Consider the following 25,065-nt stretch of genomic DNA (forward strand, 5'->3'; position numbering starts at 1 on the left):
AATTAAAGTAGATTGTCTTGAGACACTTAGATAAGATACTCTTGGTTTTTTTCTGAATGTTCTAACATTTAATGAAATCCAAATATAAAAATACTGTATAAATAGCATTAATATGCTCTAGTCTGTACACAGTCTTGTTGGTTCCAAGTAAACGTCTGTTGCATAAACTGTGAGATTTCTATGGGTAGAAATATTTCTATACAGGAGCTGTTTTGATATTACTACAGTTAGTAATATGCTGTTTGAAGCTGACATCCAATGTCTCTTGCTCTACTAACAGGGCCAAATAATGGATTTGCTCCGTCAAAGTAACGGATAATATGCAGCATGCATGAAAAACATAAGCAACATTTAAAGTCAGTATCTATAATTAAGGTTTCTTAAATTAAATAAAGCTCTCAATACTTAGAAGCTTATGTTATTTTCCTGTTTTGGAGGCTTACAAAAAAGAGCTACAAACCAAAGAACAGCAGCTGCTGAGTCATAATCAGTCAGGGAAAATGATAACTGTTACTTGGTTTAGAAAAATAAAAAAATACTTTGTGCATGTGCGAAAGCCACTGGGTGAAATATCTCTCAATACGTATGCTCAGGATCCGATTACTGAAGGAGGTCAGAACGAAGTCATGGACTGATATTTTAAAAGCTAAAATGTTTAAATTGTTACATTCAAAATTAGCCATAATTTCTTTGAACTATTAATGTGCCATATAGGCAGACTAGATGACTGTGTAGGACAGTAGTATTTCTCTCTGCCAGTAGAGGGTGCTGAACCCTACAAAAAAATAGGAATCCAGCCTTAAAAGCAAAATGCAGGTGAAAATACTATCTGACCAAAACATGTTATTTCTGGATATATTTGCTGCTTAAAATTGATATTCTGACAAAGACCATGACATATAATTAATATGACAGTAAAATAGGCCTATAACCAGCAGGGGTCTGTCTTCCAGTACAAGTTAACATCAAAAGAATCCGGGTCTCTGTCAGGTAGAACAGATGCTGACGATGCCTTTCCTTTACTGTCTGTTGAGAAGCGGGATGCACAGAGCCGAGTGCTGATGCAACAAAAAATTGTTTTTTCTCTTTTTTTTTTTGTCAGATGAAATGTCTAAGAAGTCCTCAGTCTTCTCCCTTCTTCCCTCACTGTCATTTACTCATTTATCTACTCAAACACATACAGTCCTAACCTCCATTCTCCAATACTGACATCCCTCAGTGCAGGCCGACACACACCGAAGGAAGCTTCTGGCATTTGCCAATACCTTTAATCTTACTAGCATTTCTCATTTTGGCCTGGTACCTCATACCTCAGTCATTAGTTTAGTGTATAGCATTAAAGCAGAATTAGAATATTGTATAATAATTATAATACAAATAATAATATATGATATAAATACATATACAAATAAAAGAGGATGTGAACCTTTGACATTTGGGAAAATTAATCACCAACCTAAATACACAGGTTGAACCACATGAAAATAAACTGCTATAGAGACAGTTATATCATAAATATCCTAGCAACCACATCAGGTGCTATCATGGAGGTTTGATGGAGAACTGGTAGAGCAGCTGACATATAACACCCCGCTAGAAAAATATACCTCACAAAGATCCCCCCACAACATTGTTGTGGCGTGGGAGAAAAGTAAAATTGAGTCATCTCAGAAGATACATTTAGCAACAGAGGAAATCATCTCCTGCTGCCCTGCTGCAAAGCACTTATTTCTCTCATAGCAATGAGAAAATATAAAGTAGTTCTTCAGTCTACTGGTAACAGCAAAAGTGCCGCAGCCATGACATGACTTTGCAGGACAAAACAAGCCACAAGATAGCAACTGATTCAGATTTAAACCCCTATTATATTTGCAGAAAAAATACTATAAAATAACATATGAAACAACATCTTTGTTTAACTATGAACCCAATTTACTCTACACATGCACTCTAGGGGGGCAAAATATTAAAAAACACCTTTGAATATAATGCAGTCCAATACACCACCAATAACAATGTCCTCAAAAATGACCTCAGAATTAAATCAACACCATTTTGACACAGTATCAACAAAAAAATATCAACAAACCACAGAAATAAACGATATCTTTCGAATTCTTTTTAGATGTTTATATTGTAGTATGCCTACAAACACAATCAGAGCCACTTTCACCCAAAAGATCATCAAAGATGCCCCCCAAGAAATGTGCTACGTCAACCTGAAAGCCCTCAATTATATCTCCCTTACTTTTCATGTCATCCAAATCGGCACTGGCCAACATCTGGGCCTCAGCCTCATCAGTAGGCACCTGCTGGTAGACAGCCATCTCCAGAGCAGTCATGCTGCCTATGCAGATCCGCTCCCGCAGGTCATAGTTGCTCCGCTGGGCGCCCGCCATACGATGGTGGACGGGCTTCCTACGGAACCAGCCGCGGGTGATGGCTGAACTTGAGGGATCTGATCCTGGAGGAACACTGACAAAAGACAGATATTGATTAGAAGAAATTAAACGTGTTGTGATATTGAGCTCCACATCATATGACATTAGGAAATACTGTCATACAAATGTGTTGAAATTTAGATGTTAAAAAAAATAATTAGATGTTAAAATGTGTGTTTCAAACTAAATTAAAATGTTGCTGCTGGCTGAAATGCTTTGTGTTGTGCCTCTTGGTTGCATTGCTGTCTCTTCACCAGTAGAGGGCTTCACAACACAGCAACGGGCCAGGATCTCCTCACCAACCCCTGAGTCATCCTCGGCTGCCTTCACTCAAACACAGCAACACAATCTTGCATGGTACAGGCATGATGGCGTTTCTGGGCTTTTATCTAACCAGGCATTAGCAGAGACAAATACCTGAATCACCATGGGGCCCCTGACATCCCAGCAGCAAACTCCATACTCTGTGCTGCTTGTATCCTTTGCTGCTCAGAAAAGCACCTGCTTTAATAAATGTGCTGTACATTTGATGCTGGGGCTCAGTTCCAAATTTAGAAAGTAAAATAAACCTTTGAATATTAATTAAATCATCTTTAATCCAGCTTTGGTATCTGTATTCCTCTCTTATAACCATAACAAAACACTCATTTCTGTCTGGCTGGCAGGTGGCTGTTAAATTTTTAAAAAACAGTACACCACAAACACTGTTCTTGTGTGAGTTTAACCAGTCCACGGTAAACCAATCCACAAGGCATATTAAACTGCAGGTAACCATAGCAACGTACTTCTGTGTAACAGGCGTTTCATTCTACATTACCAGTAAACACTCCCTGGTGAAATGGAGTTAAAATAATAAAAGGACAAACTGACTACAAACAACCTTTAAAGCTGCATGATCAATATGTTTCTATGAATGAATCACAATGGATCAAAAGACAGTGCGTAATGTGAAAGCGGTTGCTCATAGTGGTGAACCCACAGAGAATTATCACCCAACTCTTCAGTTCCCCCCAGCATCTTCAAGCTGATTGTTTTAGTTTTATGGCCCACAGCTTTCCTTCATTGCTTTAATCAACCTTGTTTCCAGCCACAGCAGGCAGCTGTTTACAGCAAAAAAGCCCTGATAAACCCAGTGTGCACTACCTGCTCAGCTCCAAACAGCAGTCAGACTAAGTTGGCAACAAGCTAGTGGCACATTTAGCAGCTAGAGAGACATTTGACAAAGGGGTTGGTGGAGGGCAAAACAGAGCTAAAAGGAGAGTGAATATTGGACTGGCATTCACCAGGTTGCCGGAAACTTGACTCCAAACCAATGCTAATGTTGCTCTGAGTCTGCTGGATGTGTAAATAGGCAACGTTTGCTAACATGTTAGCCATAACAATTTTATAAGATGATAATATATCAATGTTGTGTTTGCAGCCCATTCAGCTGACCAATAGGATACGATTCAAAAGTAGTGTTAATTTCCCATGAAAGTGTTTTGGAGCATAAAGCTACATTTCACCTTGCTATAGTAGCAAAAGCACAGGTGTTACTAATAACATGAACGTTTTAGCCACATGGGGGCAGCAGTATAAGCAGTAAACACAACACTGACAAATTATCATCTTTTTGTGGCGAACTTGTAAGCAAATAGCAGCAACATTAGCATTCATCTCGAGTCATGTTTCTAGCGACCTGACGAGTATAAGCCCAATATTCACTCTCCTTTTAGCTCAGTTTTGATTTCCACCAAATGTTAGGGGAAATACCTGGCTCTTTAGCTGCTAAATGCTAAATTTCACTAGCTATATTTGGCTATGTTCACTCTGCCTGCCGTTTGGTGCTGGGCATGTAGCGTTCAATCGGTTTATTAGAGCTTTTTTTCTGCTGAAAACAAGGTTAATAAGCACAATGAGAACGAATCTAACGTTAAATTTGCGGGCCTGAAAGCAAAGCAATTAGCTGAAAGATGTTTATAAGAGGAAGTCTCAGTAGAAGTGAGAGGAACCGCAGAATCAGGTTATTATTTGATTTTAGATATTTAAAGATTAGAAACTCATGCAGTCTTCAGTACAAACAGAACAACCTGAGATGTTGTAATAGTCTACCTGCTGCAAGCCGCTTCCTCTCCATCCACCTTCTCATTCTGTCCAAGAACAGCAATTTCCCCATTATGAGCCTCCCCCTTTATCAGACTGGGTGCGGCTTTCCGTGACAATGGATGTTCTTCGTTTTCCGTGTGGAAGGTAGTGAGCGGAAGGGGTTCCTCCAAGTCCTCTTGGCTCCCCAAACTAAACTGAGAGGAAGAGGAAGATCAGTAAGAGGGGAGGAATATGCTAATATGTGGTTATACATAGTAGGTTGTCAAAAGCACAGATAGCTATTCTGTGGTAATAGTTAGCAAAGTGCTCCTGCACCAGTACAGTTGCACGTGTTCATGACTTGACAAAGAGCCTGCTTTAATTGTATGAATTCATCTTGCCACCTTTACACTGTAGAGGTCCCACGGCTCCTCAGTCTTATTTTACCTGTGGTTGGACATCAGGTAGCTCTGTGGGCGTGGCAGCCACCCCCTGTCTGTCTGTCTCAGACTCCGCCTCTTCCTCGTCTACCTCATGGATGGTGGGTGTAACATCGGAGGGGGGAAGAGAGGTCTTTTTTTTCTTCCGTTTCTTTTTGCGCCTTCTGTCCGTGCTGTGCACCCTCTTGCGTAGACGCTGGGACAGGGGCAGGTGGGTGGACAAGGGGTGGTGCGTATGGTGAAATGTGTGTCTGTGATCTGTTTTCAACAAAATTAAGAATAAAATCAAAAGTACATCATTGTATCAAATGTTGAAATGATGTCTACTGACTGTTTAGATAGTGTCATACAGTATGTCATGCTATGCCCATTTATACTGTATCTCAGGTTTATCTGCACAAAGTATGAGGAAATTATGTAATTGATTTTTCTGTGAACAGATGGCACACTACTGTTCTACTGTGCTTTTGATATGAAACTAAATTGATGCTGCAAATGGTAAGTCGTGAGCTCTCCTCAGGATGACAGCAGTATCATCAGGGGAGGTTATTATTCTGAGCTACTTCACATACTTCAGACTGTCTGGAATACTCCTGGACCTATTACAGATTTTTAACACAGAAGCATTCCAAACAAAACTAACAGTAACCTTGAAATCACATCATTTGTATAGCTACAGCACCTTATACAAATACATTATTGAGTTGTCAACACACACTGCCTTTCAGGAAGCATTACTGTCTTCTAAGCTGCAGGCTTTTGATTCCATTCAATAAAACATGCAAAGAAAAAAATGGTGGGGATTCTCAGAGGGGATGCTCTCTCTCCCCCTAATTCCCTATTAAACACTTGAAAGACACAACACAAACAAAAGCTTTAGATTTTAAATAACATGCAATAATGAAGAAATGCAGTGTTTAATCAAAAGAAAGCAGCTCTATCTAATCATAGCCACTATTATGTCCTACATGTGGTATCCATCTGCTAATCTCTCTAACACTGATCCACCAATATGTGTACATACACAGAATCTGGTGCCCTGCTCGAAATCTGATCTCTTAATATAACACAAGTCAAACTATGATAGACAAGGTCAGGATCAGATTTTATACATGTGTATTCATACACACTTAAACACATTTATATTTAACTGGACTACAATATGACAAAATAATGTGTTTTTACAACAGTATAAAAACATAATTAATATGAATAATTTGGAACAAGACTAAAAGTTTAAAGCCATGCTAGTGTCTTTGTGAGGCTGTATTTAGGCACAGAGGCGCTGTGAGCTAAATGCTAATGCCAGCAAGCTAACATGGTCACAGAGACTATGCTAGCAAATATCAGCATCTATCAGATGCATCAAAGTGATATCAACCCTCCATCAAACTTCCGGTAAGACAGCGAACAAGCCGACCCCCAAATGTCAAAGTAAGTAAAGAGTGTTGCTGGGATTAGTAACTGTAGTGTCATCACTGAATTTCAAATTGTAATCACTACTCAATAGTGAAAAAGAAATCACATCACTGTAACGTTTTACTGTGTTACTGCCCAACACTGATTAGCAAACCCAAAGTCGGCTATACCTGGGGTTGTACCTGTGGTATTTGGTCGTAAACCAAAGTATTGAACACATTTTGACCTGATTATGGCGCCAGATGAAAAGTTATGGGATCATGCGAGTTATAATAATTCATCCTGAGGGGGAACATGAATGTCTGTACTCAGTTTCATGGCAATCCATTCAACAATGGTTGTGGATACATTTCACTAAAAAACAAAAATGCCAACCTCATGGTGGTCACCAAAGTCAACAGGATTTACCCTCTAGAGAGCATGAATACCCATCTTGTAGATATTTGACTGGGTAAGAGGAAACTTTGACCAGCTGGTGACGCTAGAGGAAAAGTCAGGGGACCACAAAATTCCTTAGGATTCATCCTCTGGGCACCATGTATCATTGCAACAAATTGTTAACCTCATGATGGCACTAGAAAAAAATTCAGGGGTTCACCAAAGTCAGTGGGATTCATCCTCTGGGGTCTGTAAAAAAACTTCTTGTGTGACTGTAGGTATAATGTGCACATGGTTCTCGTACACTGTACATGGTAGCTTTGCTTACATTCAAAATCTTTCTCAGTGTAGTGTCGGCCCATCCTGTCTCCGCTGGTGGAAGCAGAGTCACTGATGATGTCTCCAAAGCGCTCCACAGACAGTGCTTTCTCCCAGTTCTCCTCCTCCTCCTCTTCTTCCTCACGTTCCTCCACTGATCCTTCCTCATCTTCTTCCTCCACCTTTACCTGGAGGAGGATGGAGAGAAAGAGAACATTTTCACCTGAAAAAGCCCAGGGACAAAGAGCCAACAAGGTGAGGGCACAACAAGAGAAGAATTGCAATAAGTAGTGATGAACTTAATCCATCACCAATTCTACAGCACGTCTATATTGTTTTGAAACTGTCTCAACACACTGCATGCGAGTAGTTAAGATTTTGGATTGTGAATAGCAAAGTAAATTTGCTGCCAAGCTTTTCATTGTGTCTGCTCCAATTTCAGCCAAAACCTCTCCACAGTTGGCCCCAAACCCTGTTTTTGCTTTGTATTTATCACAGGAGAAACCTCAAAAATGTATTTTAAAGTAATTTTGTTTCAGTACAATACTGTCTGTACATCCTCCACTTCATGTATGGAGGACATCAAATCAATATGACAAAGTGCTAAGCAAAGAACTAAAGCACTAGACAGCCCCTGGAGACAGTGGAGGCTGAAGGGAGTGTCCCACCAGAGCCATTTGGAGCCTCTGATAGGTCAAATCACTGGGACAGGCCTCTCCTCTGCCTCAGATTGGTGCTGGCAAGGTAAGCACTCTGGCTACGGTTCTGTGGTCTCAGATTTCTTTGTGCCAAGGCTCCATTACTTCCTAATTACCAGTGGGATGAAGGGACAGGATACGTTTAATGATCTGAGCTACCTATCTACACAAGGCTGAGGCTGATGAAGCCAGACAGAATATAAAAGGAGAATTTTTAATTGAGCGAGCAGTAAAAGCCTTGTTTTCGCTGGATGGCCAGCTCAATTTTGTTCATTATTTAAGGTGCTGTCATGCGCACCAATTCTAATTTAACGTCAACCTCTCCTCTAACACCCTCCCCTCCTTAGCTTGCTCTGGTGAGCACTGTTTATCAGTGTAAGACCCTGGATTTAATAGTCCAAATGTAATGTAAGAGGGAAGAATCCTCTCAGCTGAGGCAGATATCATGGTAGAGGGACTTCTTCTAAACCCGGTTTTGCTTTGCTCAAGCACCATTGCTGCAAATAACTCAAAACTCTTTCATGTCAGCTTTGAAGTGGGTTAGGGTGGAGGGACCCAGGAGGAGGGCGACCCCAGCCCAGGTGGTGGAGAAACTATGTGAATAGGAAATGGATGACAGATAATTGAGTACAGGGATTTCAAATACAATACATATTATTATCAACAGTAGGCCCCACTGGCAATCAGAGATATTACAGTTAGAATGCTTAAGCAAAATAATGCATATTCCTGTAGTGTAGACATTGTAAGAACAGACCCCTAGAATTAATCATCCAGACAGAAACAGATGGAACATTCATTCTGTCTGATGAGAAATTCTGATGTGAAGTCAAAGTGAGAGGGAAGTTAGAGCGCGTTCAGCTGCTTGATTGGTTCACTCAAAAGTGGCTGTGGCTTAGTGAATACAGCATGATACGGAGCTGTAGCGAGTTATGGAGTTTAGGAAAAGGGAGAAATGAATAAATTAGTGCATAATCACGCTCTTTTAGAAATGCAAACAAAGTTTTTGCCAGTTGGCAAACACGCACCTCTTGCTATGATATTGCTCTGCTAGCTGCCCACTATAGCTGACAGTCATGTGCGGTTTTACATGATGGGTGGGGTTATCTAGTTGCTCCAAATCACATTTGATTGGATAAATGTATGTGTACGCCCCAAAGGTCAAGATGAGTCATCAAAAGTATAACTATTTCCAGGAAGAGAGAAGAGAGGGATTTTGCTATAAAAATACTGAAAAATGATTTTTTTTTGGAACATATTTATGGCATGTAACAAGAGATAACTGAACAATTAACACAGGAGACAGAATTGGAAAATGTATTTTGTATTTTTAAAGCCACACTGTGGATTTTTTTTTTTGTAATCACAGTTGTTTACATTAAAGGTTTCTCACTAAAATGTGTGTATTTTCAAGGCTGAGGATGGGGTATCAGATGACCTGCAAGCTTTTGCACATGCTTGAGTTGCATCATGCATGTGCTAGTAGAGCACGAGATTTCAACAAAACAGAGACACACTCATAAAGCCATTGTTCCATAACTCCACAGTGTACCTTTACAGCTGTGCTCGGGGTGTGTGCCAACCGTTAATTTCTATAAATGAAATCAACAGTTTCCAAATCTGTAATTCTTGTTCTTTTTTGACACCAGAGCAGTTTCACTACTGCATTGCATGATAATCAGACCAAAGCTTTTCAAACTAATTGTTTTTGGTTATTTTGTGTAGCTGTTAGATATAATAGGTCTATAATACGGTGGCCCTGAGGGTCAAAACATTTCACAAAACACGACATTTCACAAAACATAACAACATTAGAGAAAACACAAAGACTTTTCACAACGAAAAGGTGGGACAGCACTTGTTTGTGATTGGACCCAAGTCCCTGACGATGGTTCAATGTCATTTCCTGTTTCTATTGTGTACTACTTTCAGCAGTGTCCTTGCACAAATTTGAACTGAGTGTGAAAGGATGGAATTGGAGATTGAAATCATAAGGGAATACTTCAACAAAGAACATTCATATGACGTAATTCTCGATATGCTAAAAAACGACTTTATTAACTGTATTAGAAGTGTTGGTGTTATTCCCATGAGACTGTGCACAGACTGTGGAACAGAGAATGGGACAATAGCCGCCATCCAGTGCACTCCTCGCCATCACCGCAGAGATTACTATGCTGGTACCAGAAGCCATATGTTTGGGGATTCTATGAGTAACCAGCGCATAGAGTCCTGGTGGTCAATATTCAGAAAACAAAGGTATGTAACTAAACAGTGTATATTCGTCTTTTAACATTTTCTCTCAACATACTTTGCTTATAGCGGGGTTCCATAAAAATCATTGAATAGGTAATTCAATGACAGGTAATTTGGACCCTTAGAATAGTACGTGCGTCAAATAAACCTATGATGTGTCCGCGACAAGGTTCCGCGTGGGTTCAGTTCACAAAGCATTCGCATTACCATCTTCCTTTTAACACAGAGGCCATGTTTCAAGTCAACCACATAGTTCTATATCCCAACATCTGTCCAGGTCCGCTCAGCTCTGATAAAATGGCCCTGTGAAATGTTGTGTTTTGAAAAATGTCGTGTTTTGTGAAATGTTGTGTTTTGTGAAATGTTTTTGTGTTTTGTGAAATGTTATTGTGTTTTGACCATCAGGGCCAACGTACTTTAAGCAACCCACCAAAAAGAGTGTGGGTCCGCTCCATTTCAGTGCGCTGGTGCACCACTACTACGTAACGGCGAGGCCCGGGAAAACTGTTTAAATGGAGTGTAATCTGTCAGCCAGCGGCAGCAACCACGTAATTGTCAGCTGACGAAACAAACAACAATGTCGGCCTACAGGACAAAAGCTATGGAAGCTTTCCTGGTTGACAAATAATTGCCAGCATGGACAGTGATATTTACAATATGATTTTATGAAAGCCTGAATGACATGCATCAGTTCTCTGTCTTATCAATCTCCCTTGACTTGCTTGTGTTTTTATGGGCCATGTGGTCGTGGTGACGTATACGCTGACTTGCCTGTGTTTGATCCCGGACCTCGCTTCTCCTGCCTGCGACCTCTTCGGTTTTGGTTGCCTATTGGGCTGACTTCCTGGTATTCTGACCCTTACTTGCCCAATCGGTAAATTGAACTTTATTGTATATTGCCGTGCTTTTGGGTTCAGACATACCAGTTTCCTCTGAAACGTGACAGTGTTAAACAACTGATTGGTCTATAGTAACTAAAGAGCAGGTTCGTTTTCTTCAGGAGCACAGTTACAGTCTACACGAATTGTTGAAAACATACAAAGCACTCTCAAACCCTTCTATATTTCAAACCTATTTGTTACTTTGAGCTAGTATATCCAATGTTTTACACATATTGATTCTGAACAGTATCAGTACTACTCCGTCTTTCTTTAAACAGAGACAACATCTAAAATCTTTTTTAAACATGAAGCCTTTGGCTATAAATGGAACTCAAATAGTTGTAATGCAAAAACAGTAGTTGTAGTAAACATGGAAATATTGACTGCAGTCATAAAAAAATCTACTTGGAGAGAATTGCTTTCAAGCACAAATGCCAACAATTCACTGGTTTCAACTTCTCAAATATGAATATGCGTGGGTTTATATGGGTTTTGGACTATTGATTGGACAAAACGAGGCATTAGATGAAGTCACCTTGGGCTATGGCAAACTGTGATTAACATTTTTCACTATTTCACCATTTTATAATCGAAATGATTAAACGATTGAGTAAAATCATATATAATCAGCAGTCAACAGCGTGGATCCTGGACATGTTGTATAAACCCACTGGAGCACAAAGGATGTATATAATCCATTTTCAGTCAGCTGGGTTGCCAACACAGAGATGGAAATCTCCTAATATTAATATTGTTTTAATGAACACTGGATAAGAGAGCTCATCACATCCTGTTTACTGTGAGTGTTTGCACTGTGGGTTACCATCTACAGGACATCAAACACAATATTAGATGCATGACAAATCGACTACTCTGGTTTGGGCACTTCCGATCAATTATGAGGAGGGGAGGCTTCAATTAAAACTGCCTGATCATCTGAGCCAAGCCACTGTTCATGCTGTCTAACCTTTCCTCATGAACTGCCCAACTTCTACTGCAACATTAATATTTCATATTTAATGGAATGCTGAGCCAGAAAGATGCATTAAAATATTAATCAGCTGCTGACTAGTCTGGTGTGTATGTCTGTGTTATGTGTTCTCCTTGTTTGTCAGGATCAAATGCCCTCACATTGGTGATCAGGAAAACCCTCTGGAGTGAGGGCACATTTGGGTTATTTATGTCCAAGACATTAGGTTTATAGCTAAAGGTGGGTCAGGATTACTGTTATTAGGTCTAATATCAAGGTTGGGGATTGTAATCAGGCTTGAGTTTAATGTAACCAGCAATTAAAACAATTTGGGTAAAGACAGAGTAAGGTTTTAGTAATATTTTAACCAGAGAAATACTCACTGAAACAGGAATTCACCAACAGCAGAAACTAGTTTTACATTGGTTGAGTATTGAACAAAATGTAACTTATATACACATACACCTACAGACCATCTGACCAATGTAATTCATCTCTTTACCAGAGTTCCTTCATTAAAAACACATGCTGAGCAAGTATCCACAAAACCTCATTCATTATTCTATATAAAATTCTGCATACCAAATATTCATGCTGAAAATTGGGAGAAATGTGTAAGTCAATAATGTGTAAGACTTCCAGAATATTCACACCTGATGGGATGGTGCAACCATAAAAAATATACTAAGCTTAGTATAGCCTACACGAGATAATGGAACAATCAGATGCTGAATTTTATTTCTTGCCCTTAATTTCCTCCTCTTTGAGTTTAAAAGCTTATTTTCCGGTGAAATTTGGCCAAAATGGCAACACAAAACCATTGTTACAGTATAACAACAAATACAATACACACTTCAGAGTTTTCATCAACCACAAGTGCAAATCCTTTAAAACTGAATTCACCAAGTGTAATAACCTTGGAAATACTTTTGATTTTAAAGCTTTTTGCCAAGCTCTGTCCTTCAATAACTCTGGAAACCACACACCTGTAGAACATTGTCAGAGGGGGCCATTTTGGTTTTGACTACTTAAAGCGGCTATAATCAGTATTTTTATAACAACAATGGATCAAGTAAGAAAGAAGTCCCTTGTAGTGATGAACCCACAGAGAATAATCACCAGCAGTTTCCCTCAGTTCTACAGAGGTTTATAGCAACTTTCAGCTCATTGGTTTTACAGCCTGCACATTTAGTGTTCTGGTTCATTCTCACCGCTCTCATAGCTTTGTTTTCAGCCGCAGCAGGTTAGCTGTTTTCAGTGAAAAAGCTATAAAAACAAACAGTACTATGTGCACTGCTCAGCACCAAACAGTAGCCAGACAAAGTTAGTGACAAGCTGGGGAACATAGTGGAGCTTTTAGTGGCTAAAGAGCCAGATATTTCCCTGAGGAGTCGGTAGGGAGTGATTATCGGTCTTACATTTATCAGGGGGCTAGAGACACAACTCCAAATGAATGCTGATGTTGCTCTGTGTCTGCTGGATGTGTAATAGTCCATTGTTTGCTAACATGTTAGCCATATCAACTTAAAAGATGATAATTTGTCAGTGTTGCGTTGACAGCCGGTTTCCACTGCCACCAAGAGGCCAAAAAATCAAGTAAACCAGCCCAATCATGAATTATGTAAAAATGTGATAGGCCTGCACACATACTGTGATAGCCACTCAGCAGTAACATACAACGTACAATGGTGTGCAAGATAGCAACACCCAGAGATACAATGTAGAGGTGGTGTAGAGTGGTACAGAAGATCCCGACATTATCGGGCACTGCAGGTGCATTCATGAAATGCGGACCAACATCATTTAATAAAAGTAAGAAAGTTACTGATACCAGGGGAATATCAGATGCCATCAATTGATATAAGAACAGCTGAATGCCATGCTGCCATGATGAATGATTAAATGTACTGTATGATCTGTAATATCTTCAGATCAATGGGAGTTGTCTCTGTCTTTATGCTTAGCCAGATTTCAGTACTGATGCCTTCAGGCTATAGCATGTTACACTATGTGTGTCACTGTATGTTTGCTGTTCTTCAGGCAGATACTGAAGATTTTTAAGTCCAATGCCAGGCAAAGAGTTACAGTTGGGTAGAGATAGTACTAGGGAGTCCATTTAAAATGTGAAACACATTGTTTACTGATCATCTCACTTATTAAAATTCAGGCTGATAAAAATATGCATATTGGTTTGTTTGCCTCTGCAGATTACCCTGCTTTCTGTTGCTTCCTGCTCTTTTTATTTAGCAGTGTTTATAACCGCTTCCCACTCCCTTCATCCCTTCATCTCGGCCTCTTTGATTGAAGGAGCTGGCACACTTCCCAGACAAACAAATCACAACTAACATAAATATCAGCATCAGTGTTTTGCTTTTCTTTTCACTGTGCAGCTGATGTTTTTGAGAAATTATTTTAAAATGTTTGACTTATTACTGAGAGTTTTTTTTAAATGAAAGGTCCAATCATTACATGAACTAAAACATCTAACTAACACAATAATTTCTGTTACCTCCCCTACTCTTAAAATCCACCAATATCAAGCAGTAGCGATAAAGAGCCAGATTCCACAGACCTTACTCAACATCAAGTATGCTATTGGATCGTCTCCAAGATGAATACATTTAGATAATTAAGAGAAAATTAGAAATATATTTGGGATAGAAACTGCTACTTACAGAGGGACAGTAGTGAGGGTGATCCCTCTTTGAAGGGAGCCGGATCTTATGGCTCCGTTCATCGTTATGGGGCGGGGGTTACTAGGTTTATCTGCGAATTAATCACTAGGATAGTGATAGGGTAAGATTTGGATCAGATAGTTTAGCAGCACTAAATTACTCGTATTGCCAGACCTAATGTCAGTGATTTGCATTGTAAACGTTACACAAGGTGACGCCACATCCCTCTGCTTCGTCAGTGAATTTACTACTTCAAACTCACCCTCTGTATGAAATGTGTTGACGTAAATAAAGTTGCCTTGCCTTAAATGCAATTCATGCAACACATAAAATTAGAAAAGTCCAGCTGATGCAACACCAGGATACTGTACGCCAGGATAGTAATCAAGTGGACCCACTATCGCCATGTGAGTCGCATTTTGTGACTAGAGTGGTAACGTTACTGGTACACTGTTCACATAAAGGGGAGTGGATTTAGGGCAGGCAGTGAAATTTGGGCACAACAATAAAATGAACAGCTCTCACCCAGTATGACTCGGTACCCTTCGTTCATACCAAAGAGCCGTTGAAAAGAATCAGATCGTTCGCGAATGTCATGTCAATAGGGGGCAGCATTTAAAAAACCATTCAGCAAAACCAATAAGAAGCTTTATGATTTTCACACTCAATATTCAAACACATTTTTTACAGCTGCACGACTCTATCAAATGGAAACATTCTAGATTTCTTGACCATCATATATACACATTCAGCCTGATATATGTGGTAATCTGAAAACTTTGGGATCTCCATTAGAATTTAAAATATTAATGGGTGGGTTTGAACATTGTTTGGCTGCAGGAGTTTGTAACAACTGGCCCTCTATTGAATCACTTAGGTTTAAGAGGTTTAAACCTGCGGCCATTTTTCATGAAACATTAAATGAGGGTTTACTACAGTGGCCAATGGACACAAGCTAAATGACAAAGCACAAGCAAATAAAAAAAAGTTCTTCGTCACTTTGATAAAACACACAGACAGCATTTGGAAACAAATGCTGCAAATAAATAAAACCAAGCAAATTCTGCAACAAATCTGCCAATTTGACAACGTTGCATAAAAAAACATGCTGCAAATGCATAAAACACAATCAAATACAGAAAAACGGCATTACCACTGCATCACTATGTAAAAAAAACATTGCTTTATGGCACATGGTCAAAAGTCCATTGAGCTCCTTTGAACACCGTAATTTAAAGTTTAAAAAAAAAGAACATCTCCATCTTAAAGCTAGGGTAGGTAATCAGAATATTTGTTTAAATTCTCTTTACATCTCGACAGCAATCAATAAATCAAATGCTCTGAAAATAAATGAAAATAGTCTGGTATCTGTGGCTGTCGCAGGGCTGTAATAAGCCTACCTGCACTCTGCACATTAAAATATGTTTTGGGGGAGTGGCTTTGGAGGGGGGCCTGAAGGGAGGGGGTGGGATTTTTTCAGTTGGATACTTCCAAAAGCTAGCTGTCTCTTGCAAGTTTCTCCAACGTTACCTACCCTAGCTTTACGACACCAGCCGATGACCAAAACCAACAACACCCATAAGAGGATCTCTTCAAAAACTGCTGCTGACGTAAGCAGGCAGCAGCTGGTGATGTTTCTGTGGCAACAGGGGCCAGAGTTTGCATTCATACTCTCCATACACACATACCCTCATTCCAAACCACTTTTTAAAAATAAAAAGATCAGTCGGTCAGAGTTCAGAGTGGCATCAATCAGCTACAGGACGTAACAAAGAAGAAGTGCAAAAGAAGCTGTTCTGTCTCTCTCTATGGATGCTGTGTGTGTGTGTGTGTGTGTGTGTGTGTGTGTGTGTGTGTGTGTGTGTGTGTGTTTTAAGTACAGAGTTCACAAGTAACTGAATGCTTGGCTATATAAGTGGACCCTTCAATTTCCTACCCTCAGACTATTATTTCCTTCAAACCAGTGTCACAATATGCTATGCACACTGTGGATGACATGGCCCCTGCTGCGCACAATGACACATCACCTACTTAGTTGGCAGAGCTATTTCTCCCTGAGAACACAGGCTAATCTGTTTTACTTGAATAAGAGCTAGAAAGCATTCTGCTATGCAGGACATGAGCATTTTCCACAGACCCATGCGTGACTCATCCCTGTGTTGAGACGTTGGGGAGAAGGATTCAGTCTTGAAGACATTGCAGTGCTCCTTTCATTCCAGATAAGTGAATTTTACTCTGTTTTGCAGGGATAACCATGCCAACATGAAAACAGCAACTTTTTATCGCAAAATCAATTAATTTTAATGGAATCTCTGCAATCAGTGGATTCGCCCCTGGGGGCAAAGTAAATCTGTAAGAATCTCTTGTGATTACTTTGCCTTTGATGAAGTCTGACATCCAAATTTGCTCTGTTCACCACTAGCAAACCATCTTGATAGTGCAGAGAAAGCTATCGTAGCTTTAAAAGAGATACAGAAATAAATGTAACCATTTAATTGCTAAGAATTGCTAAGAAAAAAATACTTCACAAGTTTTAATGAAGCCTCTATATTAAACATGGAAAGTCATTAAACAGCTCTTAAATAACAAAGACATCTCCATTTATCTCTTCACAATTTACTGATTAATTTAAAACACACACAAATCCATTGAGTTTACTGTGTTATGAATAGGTTTTTTTGTCAATGTCGGTACAATTCTTTCTCAGATCAGTCTGGTTGATGGTTCTCCACATGATTATTTGAAAAAAGTCCTCCCCTTCAGAGTTTTGATCCTCCTACAGGGAGTGATGTCATTGATATTATTTCAAAAATGTGAAACTCAGCAGCAGGTCATGAAGAGATTAGGTTTACATTGGCCACCAAATTCATTTCTTCAATAGTTAAACCTCTAATTCATGTATTTACCAAATCATTTTCAACTGGTATTATTTGCACTGATCTCAAAATTGCAAGTCCCTCTCTTTAAATCTGATCATCGCTCTATCTCTATCCTTCCATGTTTTTCAAAAATACTTGAAAGGTTGGTGTATAATAAAATGCTTAAGCACCTTCAAGAGCAAAGCATCAATCATTCTACAGACATGGCTGTTATACAGCTGGTTGATAAAATTCATACTTATTATACTTAACAGTATTAAACAATACTGAATATGCTTTGAGTATATTTTTTGATTTTTTGACACTGGGGATCATAATATTTTGCTAAGAAAATTAGAAACAATTTGTAAATTTTAATGGATGGTTTTCTGATAGGGTGCAAGTTACTCGTGGTGTTCCACAAGCGTCCATTTTTGAACCCCTTTTGTTCTATCTAATCTACATTAATGACTTGGTTACTGCATATTCATCTATATTTCCATCGCTTTTTGCTGATGATACTAACTTGTTTCTTTCACATAAACATGTTTCCACATATACTGTTACTGTAAATCTAACCTTACCTTTTCATTGAAAATAACTCTATTTCTTGGATCTCATAAACAAGATTTCTTGGTGTTTTACTTGATGGAAAATTAAGTTGGAAAAAACGCATTCATTAAGTTTGCTGTAAACTTAAAAAAGGAGAGGTATGGTAACTGACTAACACTAGCATGTAGCTGGCTAGTTTGCCAGCTAGTCCTGGTACATCAACAAGCTTCTAAAACTACATATTTATTGGAAGACGCATGGATTAACTTTGCTGTGCCACTTGCTATCTGGGGGAAAAAAAAATTCTTATTGTCAATAAATGTCAAACTAATGTTAAATTAAGTTACATTAGGCAGAGCTTAAACTGTCCGTTTTACAGTATTGCAACAATATCAAAAGTTCCATTTAAAAGAACTAAAACAGGCCCTTTTTTTGACATTCATGATACACAAGCACTGACCAGAGGGTTTGAGAAAAAACAGCTACAGCCAAATATTTCTTTTTGAAATACCAGAACCAGCTGAGAAAATACACAATTTGGGAAACAGGAAAAGCCACATCCAACAAAAATGTTATGCTTCAGCATATGAATGTTACCTCATCCACTGGCATTGCTCACTGGCCTATAAGCTATTATATAAACAAGCTATTTGGCAGCTGATTGGTGCGAAAATGTGAAATTAGTGTTAGTGATTTTAGAGCTAAGATATTAGTTAACATAGGCACAAAGCATTTTCTCATAGCTATCTGTCAAATAAGCTTATAAAGTCTTTTTTCTCACTCCAAGCTTCCAGCCACACTGCCAGCATCAATGTCCCTACTAAAAAGGCCATGTACTATAGCTGTAAAGGACTTATTTTACTGGCTCACTGAGCATAACTCCATTGTACAAGCTGACATAGTAACATCTGCTACACACTCATTGTCCAGATTTCTCTCTTCAGATCCTTTTTTTGCATAGTACTTTTTCTCCTGCAAAGTCAAACTTTCCTCCACTTCTCAGCAGTCCATATTTGCATATCCTTGAGACAGCAGTCACTTTCCAAAATGAACTAATAACCTTCCTTTACTTTCCTTACTTCTAAATCCCACAATGTAAACCAGCACTGCCAGCTGAAAACGATATATACAAAGCATATTATTTTCCTTACATTCAGTGGTTTTGCATACTGCAAATAGACCTGCTGTATGAATCCAGTCCAGAGCTCAAAAAGTATGTCCTGTTTGCTGTTATAGCCAAGACAGCATAACCATATGTTTCTGTTCTTTTTGAACTTAGGAATAGTTTGACATTTTGGAAAATACACGTATTTGCTTTATAGCCATAAGTGAGATGAGAAGATCGATACCACTACCATGTGTGTGTGTTAGGTATGGAACTGAAGGCAATTAGCTTAGCTTAACATAATAACTGGAAGCAGGGCAAACAGCTAGCCTGGTTCTCTCCAAAGTTCATAAATATGTTTTCCAGCACCTCTAAAGCTGATGCAATGGAAAAAAATTATGGTTTTAGGGGTAGTTACGTGCTGTATCTAGGCTATTTCTTGACAAACAACAGACCCTGGGAAGACACTACATACAGCCACTGTTTGCCAAGAAAGAATTGAAGCTCTTAACTCCCAGTAAAACCACACACAGATTTTTATATTTCTGTTTGTGTATGGATTAAACAAATGAGACCGATAGTCTTAATTAGTAAGCTTTAGAAATGTTGAATGGTAGAGCTAATTGTTTCCCCTGTTTCCAGTTGTTATGCTAAGCTAAGCTAATCGCCTTCTGGCTATAAATCTATTTGTTAACACACAGACATGAGAGTGGCATGGATCTTCTCACCTAATTCACAGCAAGAAAACGAGTAAGCGCATTACCCAAACTGTCGAACAATTCTTTTAAACCTCTTAAACCCTAGCCCTATTTCTAGGAAAAAACGCCTTAAATAACATACCCAAAATGAATCAGCAATAGCTCCTCAACCATTAGGCCTATATGCATATATCTGGTCTCTTTTGATACATAATAAGCTATAGAATATGAATACATTGTAAAGTAGTAAAGTAAAGTAAAGTAAACCTTTTTCTATTACCATTCCAGAGTTAATGGAGATGCAATAAAGAAAAAAAATGTCATCCTTGCGTAGTTTAAAATCTAAATTTCAAGGCAATATAACCACCATAACAAGGGTCAAGTGGCTAATAATGCATGTATTCTCCTACTGCTTGTCTACAAATGTAACTGTAAATGTAATGATATAAAAGCACTAAAATACAACATTTATGATACAATTTATAAAGATATACTCTCCATGTTTTGGCCATGTTTACTGTTTACTTTTTGACTGTTTATTTGGACTTTTACTTCAAAACACTATTTATTTCTATAAAGCCATGTTACAAATAACATAAATGTCCCAAAAACATTGAAATATAGTAAACACAATGAATATTGATCAATATTCATATATGACGTAAGAGCTCCATGCGATACAGGCAGATAAATGCATAATGGAAAGGCCCAGAGTCATGTATGACACATCTATGGATTCCTCTCAGACAGACCAACAAGTCTTAGTGTGAATTTGAGGGGCTGTTTGTGTCGATAGCGTGAAATGAAGGATATTAATTGCGCTGTTTTCAGACAGACAGGCAGAGAATGCTTTTTGCTACACACTCAGTCAGTTGCTTGCTGTTTGACATGTGTTTCATTTAGGTAAAAATGGTTAGCATCAGCTTTTGGCCGAACTGTTATGTAGGTATGCAGCATGAATATGTTGCTTCGTGTTAGCATGACCTTAGATAGCATATGTTGTGAGATGCACTGCTGGCCCGGTACTGGGGGCACTTGGTTTATATGCACATGTTCACTGATTTTGTGAATTTGAAAAGAACACACAACTAGACAAGGAATACACTCCCATTTAATGTATTCCCTAATGCACTTTCTATAGAACAACAAAACATAGAGCACAGCTGTAGGAGCCCACGTTACCTTACTTGCCACAGAGACTCACTATTCTTAATCACTCAGTTGCATGGGAGAGCTCTCAAGTCTAATTAGGGCAATTCAAATCATACTGAAAGCTGTTGGCTTTTTTTACAAGGTTATGCCATTCAAAGCACTGGGTTGTATGGTTAACCTCCCGAGAGGCCTGCCGACCAAAAGGCAACAGAGTCTCCCCAGCACAGAACTGACTAGCTCTGGATTAAACAAAAGAGGAGTGTGTGGTTTGTTTATTTAGTTTAATTAGTACTTACTTGCACAAAACTACTTGACATGTTGGTGTTTCCAAATGGGATGAAGGAATTGAGAAACTAAGAAAGGTACGGTTAAGTAATATACGGTTATATTTAAATATTTTTTGGTGTACGTAAGTTATGTTTTCATATTTTATATCTTCTTCATACAAGGCTAATTTTAAGAAACACCTTAAAAGAATTCTTACCTGTTGTAGGTTAATCAACACATCTATCTCTGGGGCATGACCTCCTGTAGCCATGGGGCCTGAAGTGCAGCCAGTGGATGAAGAATAGCTCTATAACGAGGGCAGGGGCCTGCAGAAAAGATGGCTAGCGTGGCTGGAATAAAACTAAGAGAGAGACTGGGCTGTGGGGAAGGATTTGTGGGGGGAAGATGTGACTGGACGAACAGTCCTAGAGGTAAACGATGACAGGGGTGGCAGGGTCAGCTGTCTAAGTCAGGTAGGGTTAGTGCAGTTGGGAGAGGGGAATAAGCAGGAGAGGAAAGGGGGGAAAGATGGGGTGCAGAGCAGCAGGAACCTGGGGGAGGATGGGGATCAGCCTTTCTCTTTCACAGTTGGGGATCCAGGAAGCCTTTGGGGTGGCATAACCTGCAGGAGAGTGGATAGGAGAGATAAAATTGCTAGTTTAATATAGGGAATATATGGGTAACTGTTGGACAGTATCCAAGCACACATAATGTACTGCAAACACTGTAAATGATCACTGCATGCTAAGAAATATACACCTACCCACTCACACGTATGTTTCCATTAAAATGCCGTGCATGTTTTGAGCAAATTTGTGAAATTACATTAAAATAAAATATGAATCAGTGTGTTACCTTTATGCAAATGTAATATCAAAAGTATGCGACTAGATCATATAATTTATCAAGCACCTAACTCTGACATAGCATGGCATCTCATTGCTGCTTCCCACCCACATGATGGCATTTGTGTTTTTTAATGAATACATTCATCTCTTATGATCCCTGTGGTGTTTTCCTCAGCTGCCATGGTAACAGAGAGGGCGTTGACATGCAACAAGAGTCCCTGTCTGGACTCAAAGCGAGAGTGTTGTGGTCACAACCCTGCTCTTTTTATTCTTTATTTTTGGGGACTTTCTACTTATGTATCTCAGTGGAGTAAAGGTGAACACTATGCACTGATCTGAATAACACTGATTTTGCCACATTACATTCTCAACAGTATTACTTGAGACAGGAGATCCTCTAAGAATATGTAACATTTCATGCCATTCCCCAACACCTCTACTGTAATACTTCTTCGCTTAGGGTTTAGTGTCAGGGGTTCTAATACGGACCCCTGAACCTCTGACAGCAACTGGCTCCCATGCCAAAACCTTGCCACTCTCTGCTATACAATGATGTAATATGTAAAGACTATTTCCTGGCTGGCCGCAGTAACATTCTGGAGTCTCAGCCACAGAAAATTTCAAAATATTCCTTTAAAGGGACAAACCGAGTGCCATATAGTCCCATTATATTCAGAAAATGCAGACATCTCTAAGGCCGACATCTCCAAAACCCGGCAACTCACGCCAAAGCAATCTAGATGGACTACAGCTAATATTTTTGATTTTGGGGTAAACTGTCCCTTTAAGAAGTCTATGGATCATCATGTAGTAGAAACTGTTGCTGGATTAAAACAGTATTTGAAAGACAAAAATTTGGCAAGCCTCGTAATTTATAGATTGTATCAGTTTAAAGCAGCGTTATTTGACTTTTTGGCCACTTGGGAGCATGGAACAAGCTGCAAATGGAGGGCCTGTTATTACTAACATGTTAACAGTTGCTTACACATCCAGCAGTCGCAGAGCAACATTAACATTCATTTTGAGTTGTGTCTCTGTCCACCTTGGCAAATGTGAGTCCAACATTCACTCTCCTTTTAGCTCTGTTTTGGTTTCCACCAACTCCTCAGGGAGATGTTCACCCACTAGTTGTTCACTTTGTCTGAAACCAAAACAATGAGCTAAAATAGGCTAAAAAAAACTCCAAATGGCTGAGGGGAACTGTGGAGTTGGGTGATAATTCTCAGTGGGTTCATCCCAACAAGTGATCCCTTTGACATCACACACAGTCAGTTGACCCATTGTTAATATAAAAGTATTGATTAGTGCAGCTTTATGTTTGACTCCAGTTAAAAATTCAAGTGTTCCAGATAGCAATTAGCAATTTACTAGCTTCAGACTGACTGACTGATTGCAAAGACATGTGTAAGTTGTTATTGCCCTGAAGAAAAAATATACCTTTCTCTAAAAAATGCCATGTCTTTAACTCTTTTATTTGCCAGTAACATATCCTGCTACAGGCCTTTAACTTAACTCACTTATCAGTCTGATTTGAAAACCACTGGGACACATGTGTAAACAAACAAGAGAAGGCACCATGGGACCACTTAATTATCCTGAGGTTGCCAAAATAGACACCGCTGATTATTTTAGTTTTTAACATGGAGGAAAACAGGTGCCTCTCATCCCTGTAAACATGCCAAGGATTGTTGGTCTGTAATTATTCTGGGCAGTGTGAGAGGGCAAGCCAGACAAGTTTCATTTTCCACTGTCCTTTACTCCAGTAAAGATTTAGTCTTTGTATTTTTGTACTTTCATATTGTTGTATTGTTCAGTTAATTATATCACTTTTGGTTAATAATCGACAAGTATATAGTGAAGAGTGGGGTTTGTGAAGTTTTTGAGAAGGCTTTTACATGGCTGATTATTATGTTAGAACAGTGCTGAATCAAGCATACACTGTGAATATTAGATACTGTGGACATTGTGGAAATGTATGGAATATAGCCAATACATCCCAAGTGACCCACTCTGTTTGGTGCTGCTGTTTTCCCACTGTCACACTAAAAGGCTCTACACCTGTCTCAGTTTTGTTCAGCTGACTCATTTGCTCCCTCTGAGACATTTGCAGCTGGCTCATAGCTTACATTATGCACAAGGCGCTGCACAAATAAAAGTACGTTGTTGAGATGCAGAACAGCTTGGAGTTATCGCTTGAGCCCTTATGCAATTATTGTGCACAATATGGCATTATTACACTGTGCAGCATCTCCAAGAACTCCTTAGAGTTGGAGTTTTTAATCATCACCACACTGAAATCTTTTATTTCAAGGTTGTTGTTGTTGTTGTTGTTTTTGTTTTTTTACAAAAAGCAGATAAAGCAACAAGGTTCCAACTTGTTGCTTTATCTTGTGTAAAATCCAATTGTGCTTCTGTGTTGGCATTCGTGATTAAGTTGCAGAAGAAACCAGAGTTGAGTGTTTTATTATTATGCAGTCCATCAATGCATCATGCATGCACATCTCATTTGTAGGTTAAATTAAGAATTTGCAGATTTGAATACTGCAGAATCGTACTAGTTAATATGTATTTCAAAGCAAATAATCTCTGCATTGACAGCTCAATAAACAGCCTGCACATGCACCTAACACTACATGGACCATGGAATAATCCATTCTGAGCATCTCCCAACACCTTTTCAATAAAGACAGCAGTATTTGTGCTGTTTAAATGTGCTATGGGAAAATATACCTCCATACACATGTTCCTTCCTACCTTCTATTGTGCTTGAAGGGCCAGTGTGTCATCCTGATTGGCCACCGGTGGAGTGTATAGTCACCTTGGCCAAAGCTGCTCACAACTCACTGCTACAATCATATCAAATGTCCCACCCCCTTCATACCAGCTGTGTAATCAGAGCGCGCTGAACGGCTCGCCCTTTGAATGTGTGAAGGGGACGCTGACATACATAAGTGACAGACACTGATAGTGTTGTGGTGGGGAGCAGCTGAGGAATGCAGACACACAAAAAAGGAAAACAAAACCTCTGGTGAATGACAGGGCTAC

General features: G+C 39.2%; 1 protein-coding gene across 3 annotated transcripts in view; it reads right to left on the reverse strand.

The window, feature by feature from the left end:
* Window positions 1-25,065, reverse strand: part of slc4a3 (solute carrier family 4 member 3) — a 69,047-nt gene that overhangs the window by 38,294 nt on the left and 5,688 nt on the right. Inside the window, exons 1-6 of one of the 3 annotated variants that reach the window (XM_044216232.1) lie at window positions 24,775-24,849; window positions 21,390-21,794; window positions 7,071-7,248; window positions 4,953-5,203; window positions 4,533-4,720; window positions 2,249-2,475 (exon numbers count right to left, since the gene is read on the reverse strand). In XM_044216232.1, coding sequence (XP_044072167.1) covers window positions 2,249-2,475; window positions 4,533-4,720; window positions 4,953-5,203; window positions 7,071-7,248; window positions 21,390-21,443 — 898 coding nt within the window. In that variant the 5' untranslated portion in view covers window positions 21,444-21,794; window positions 24,775-24,849. Of the gene's footprint in view, window positions 1-2,248; window positions 2,476-4,532; window positions 4,721-4,952; window positions 5,204-7,070; window positions 7,249-21,389; window positions 21,795-24,774; window positions 24,850-25,065 lie in introns of those variants that run through there. The other 2 variants (XM_044216230.1, XM_044216233.1) reach the window with 2 other exon arrangements.

The sequence above is a fragment of the Siniperca chuatsi genome, linkage group LG12, assembly GCF_020085105.1.
Source record: "Siniperca chuatsi isolate FFG_IHB_CAS linkage group LG12, ASM2008510v1, whole genome shotgun sequence".
Lineage (NCBI taxonomy): Eukaryota > Metazoa > Chordata > Actinopteri > Centrarchiformes > Sinipercidae > Siniperca > Siniperca chuatsi.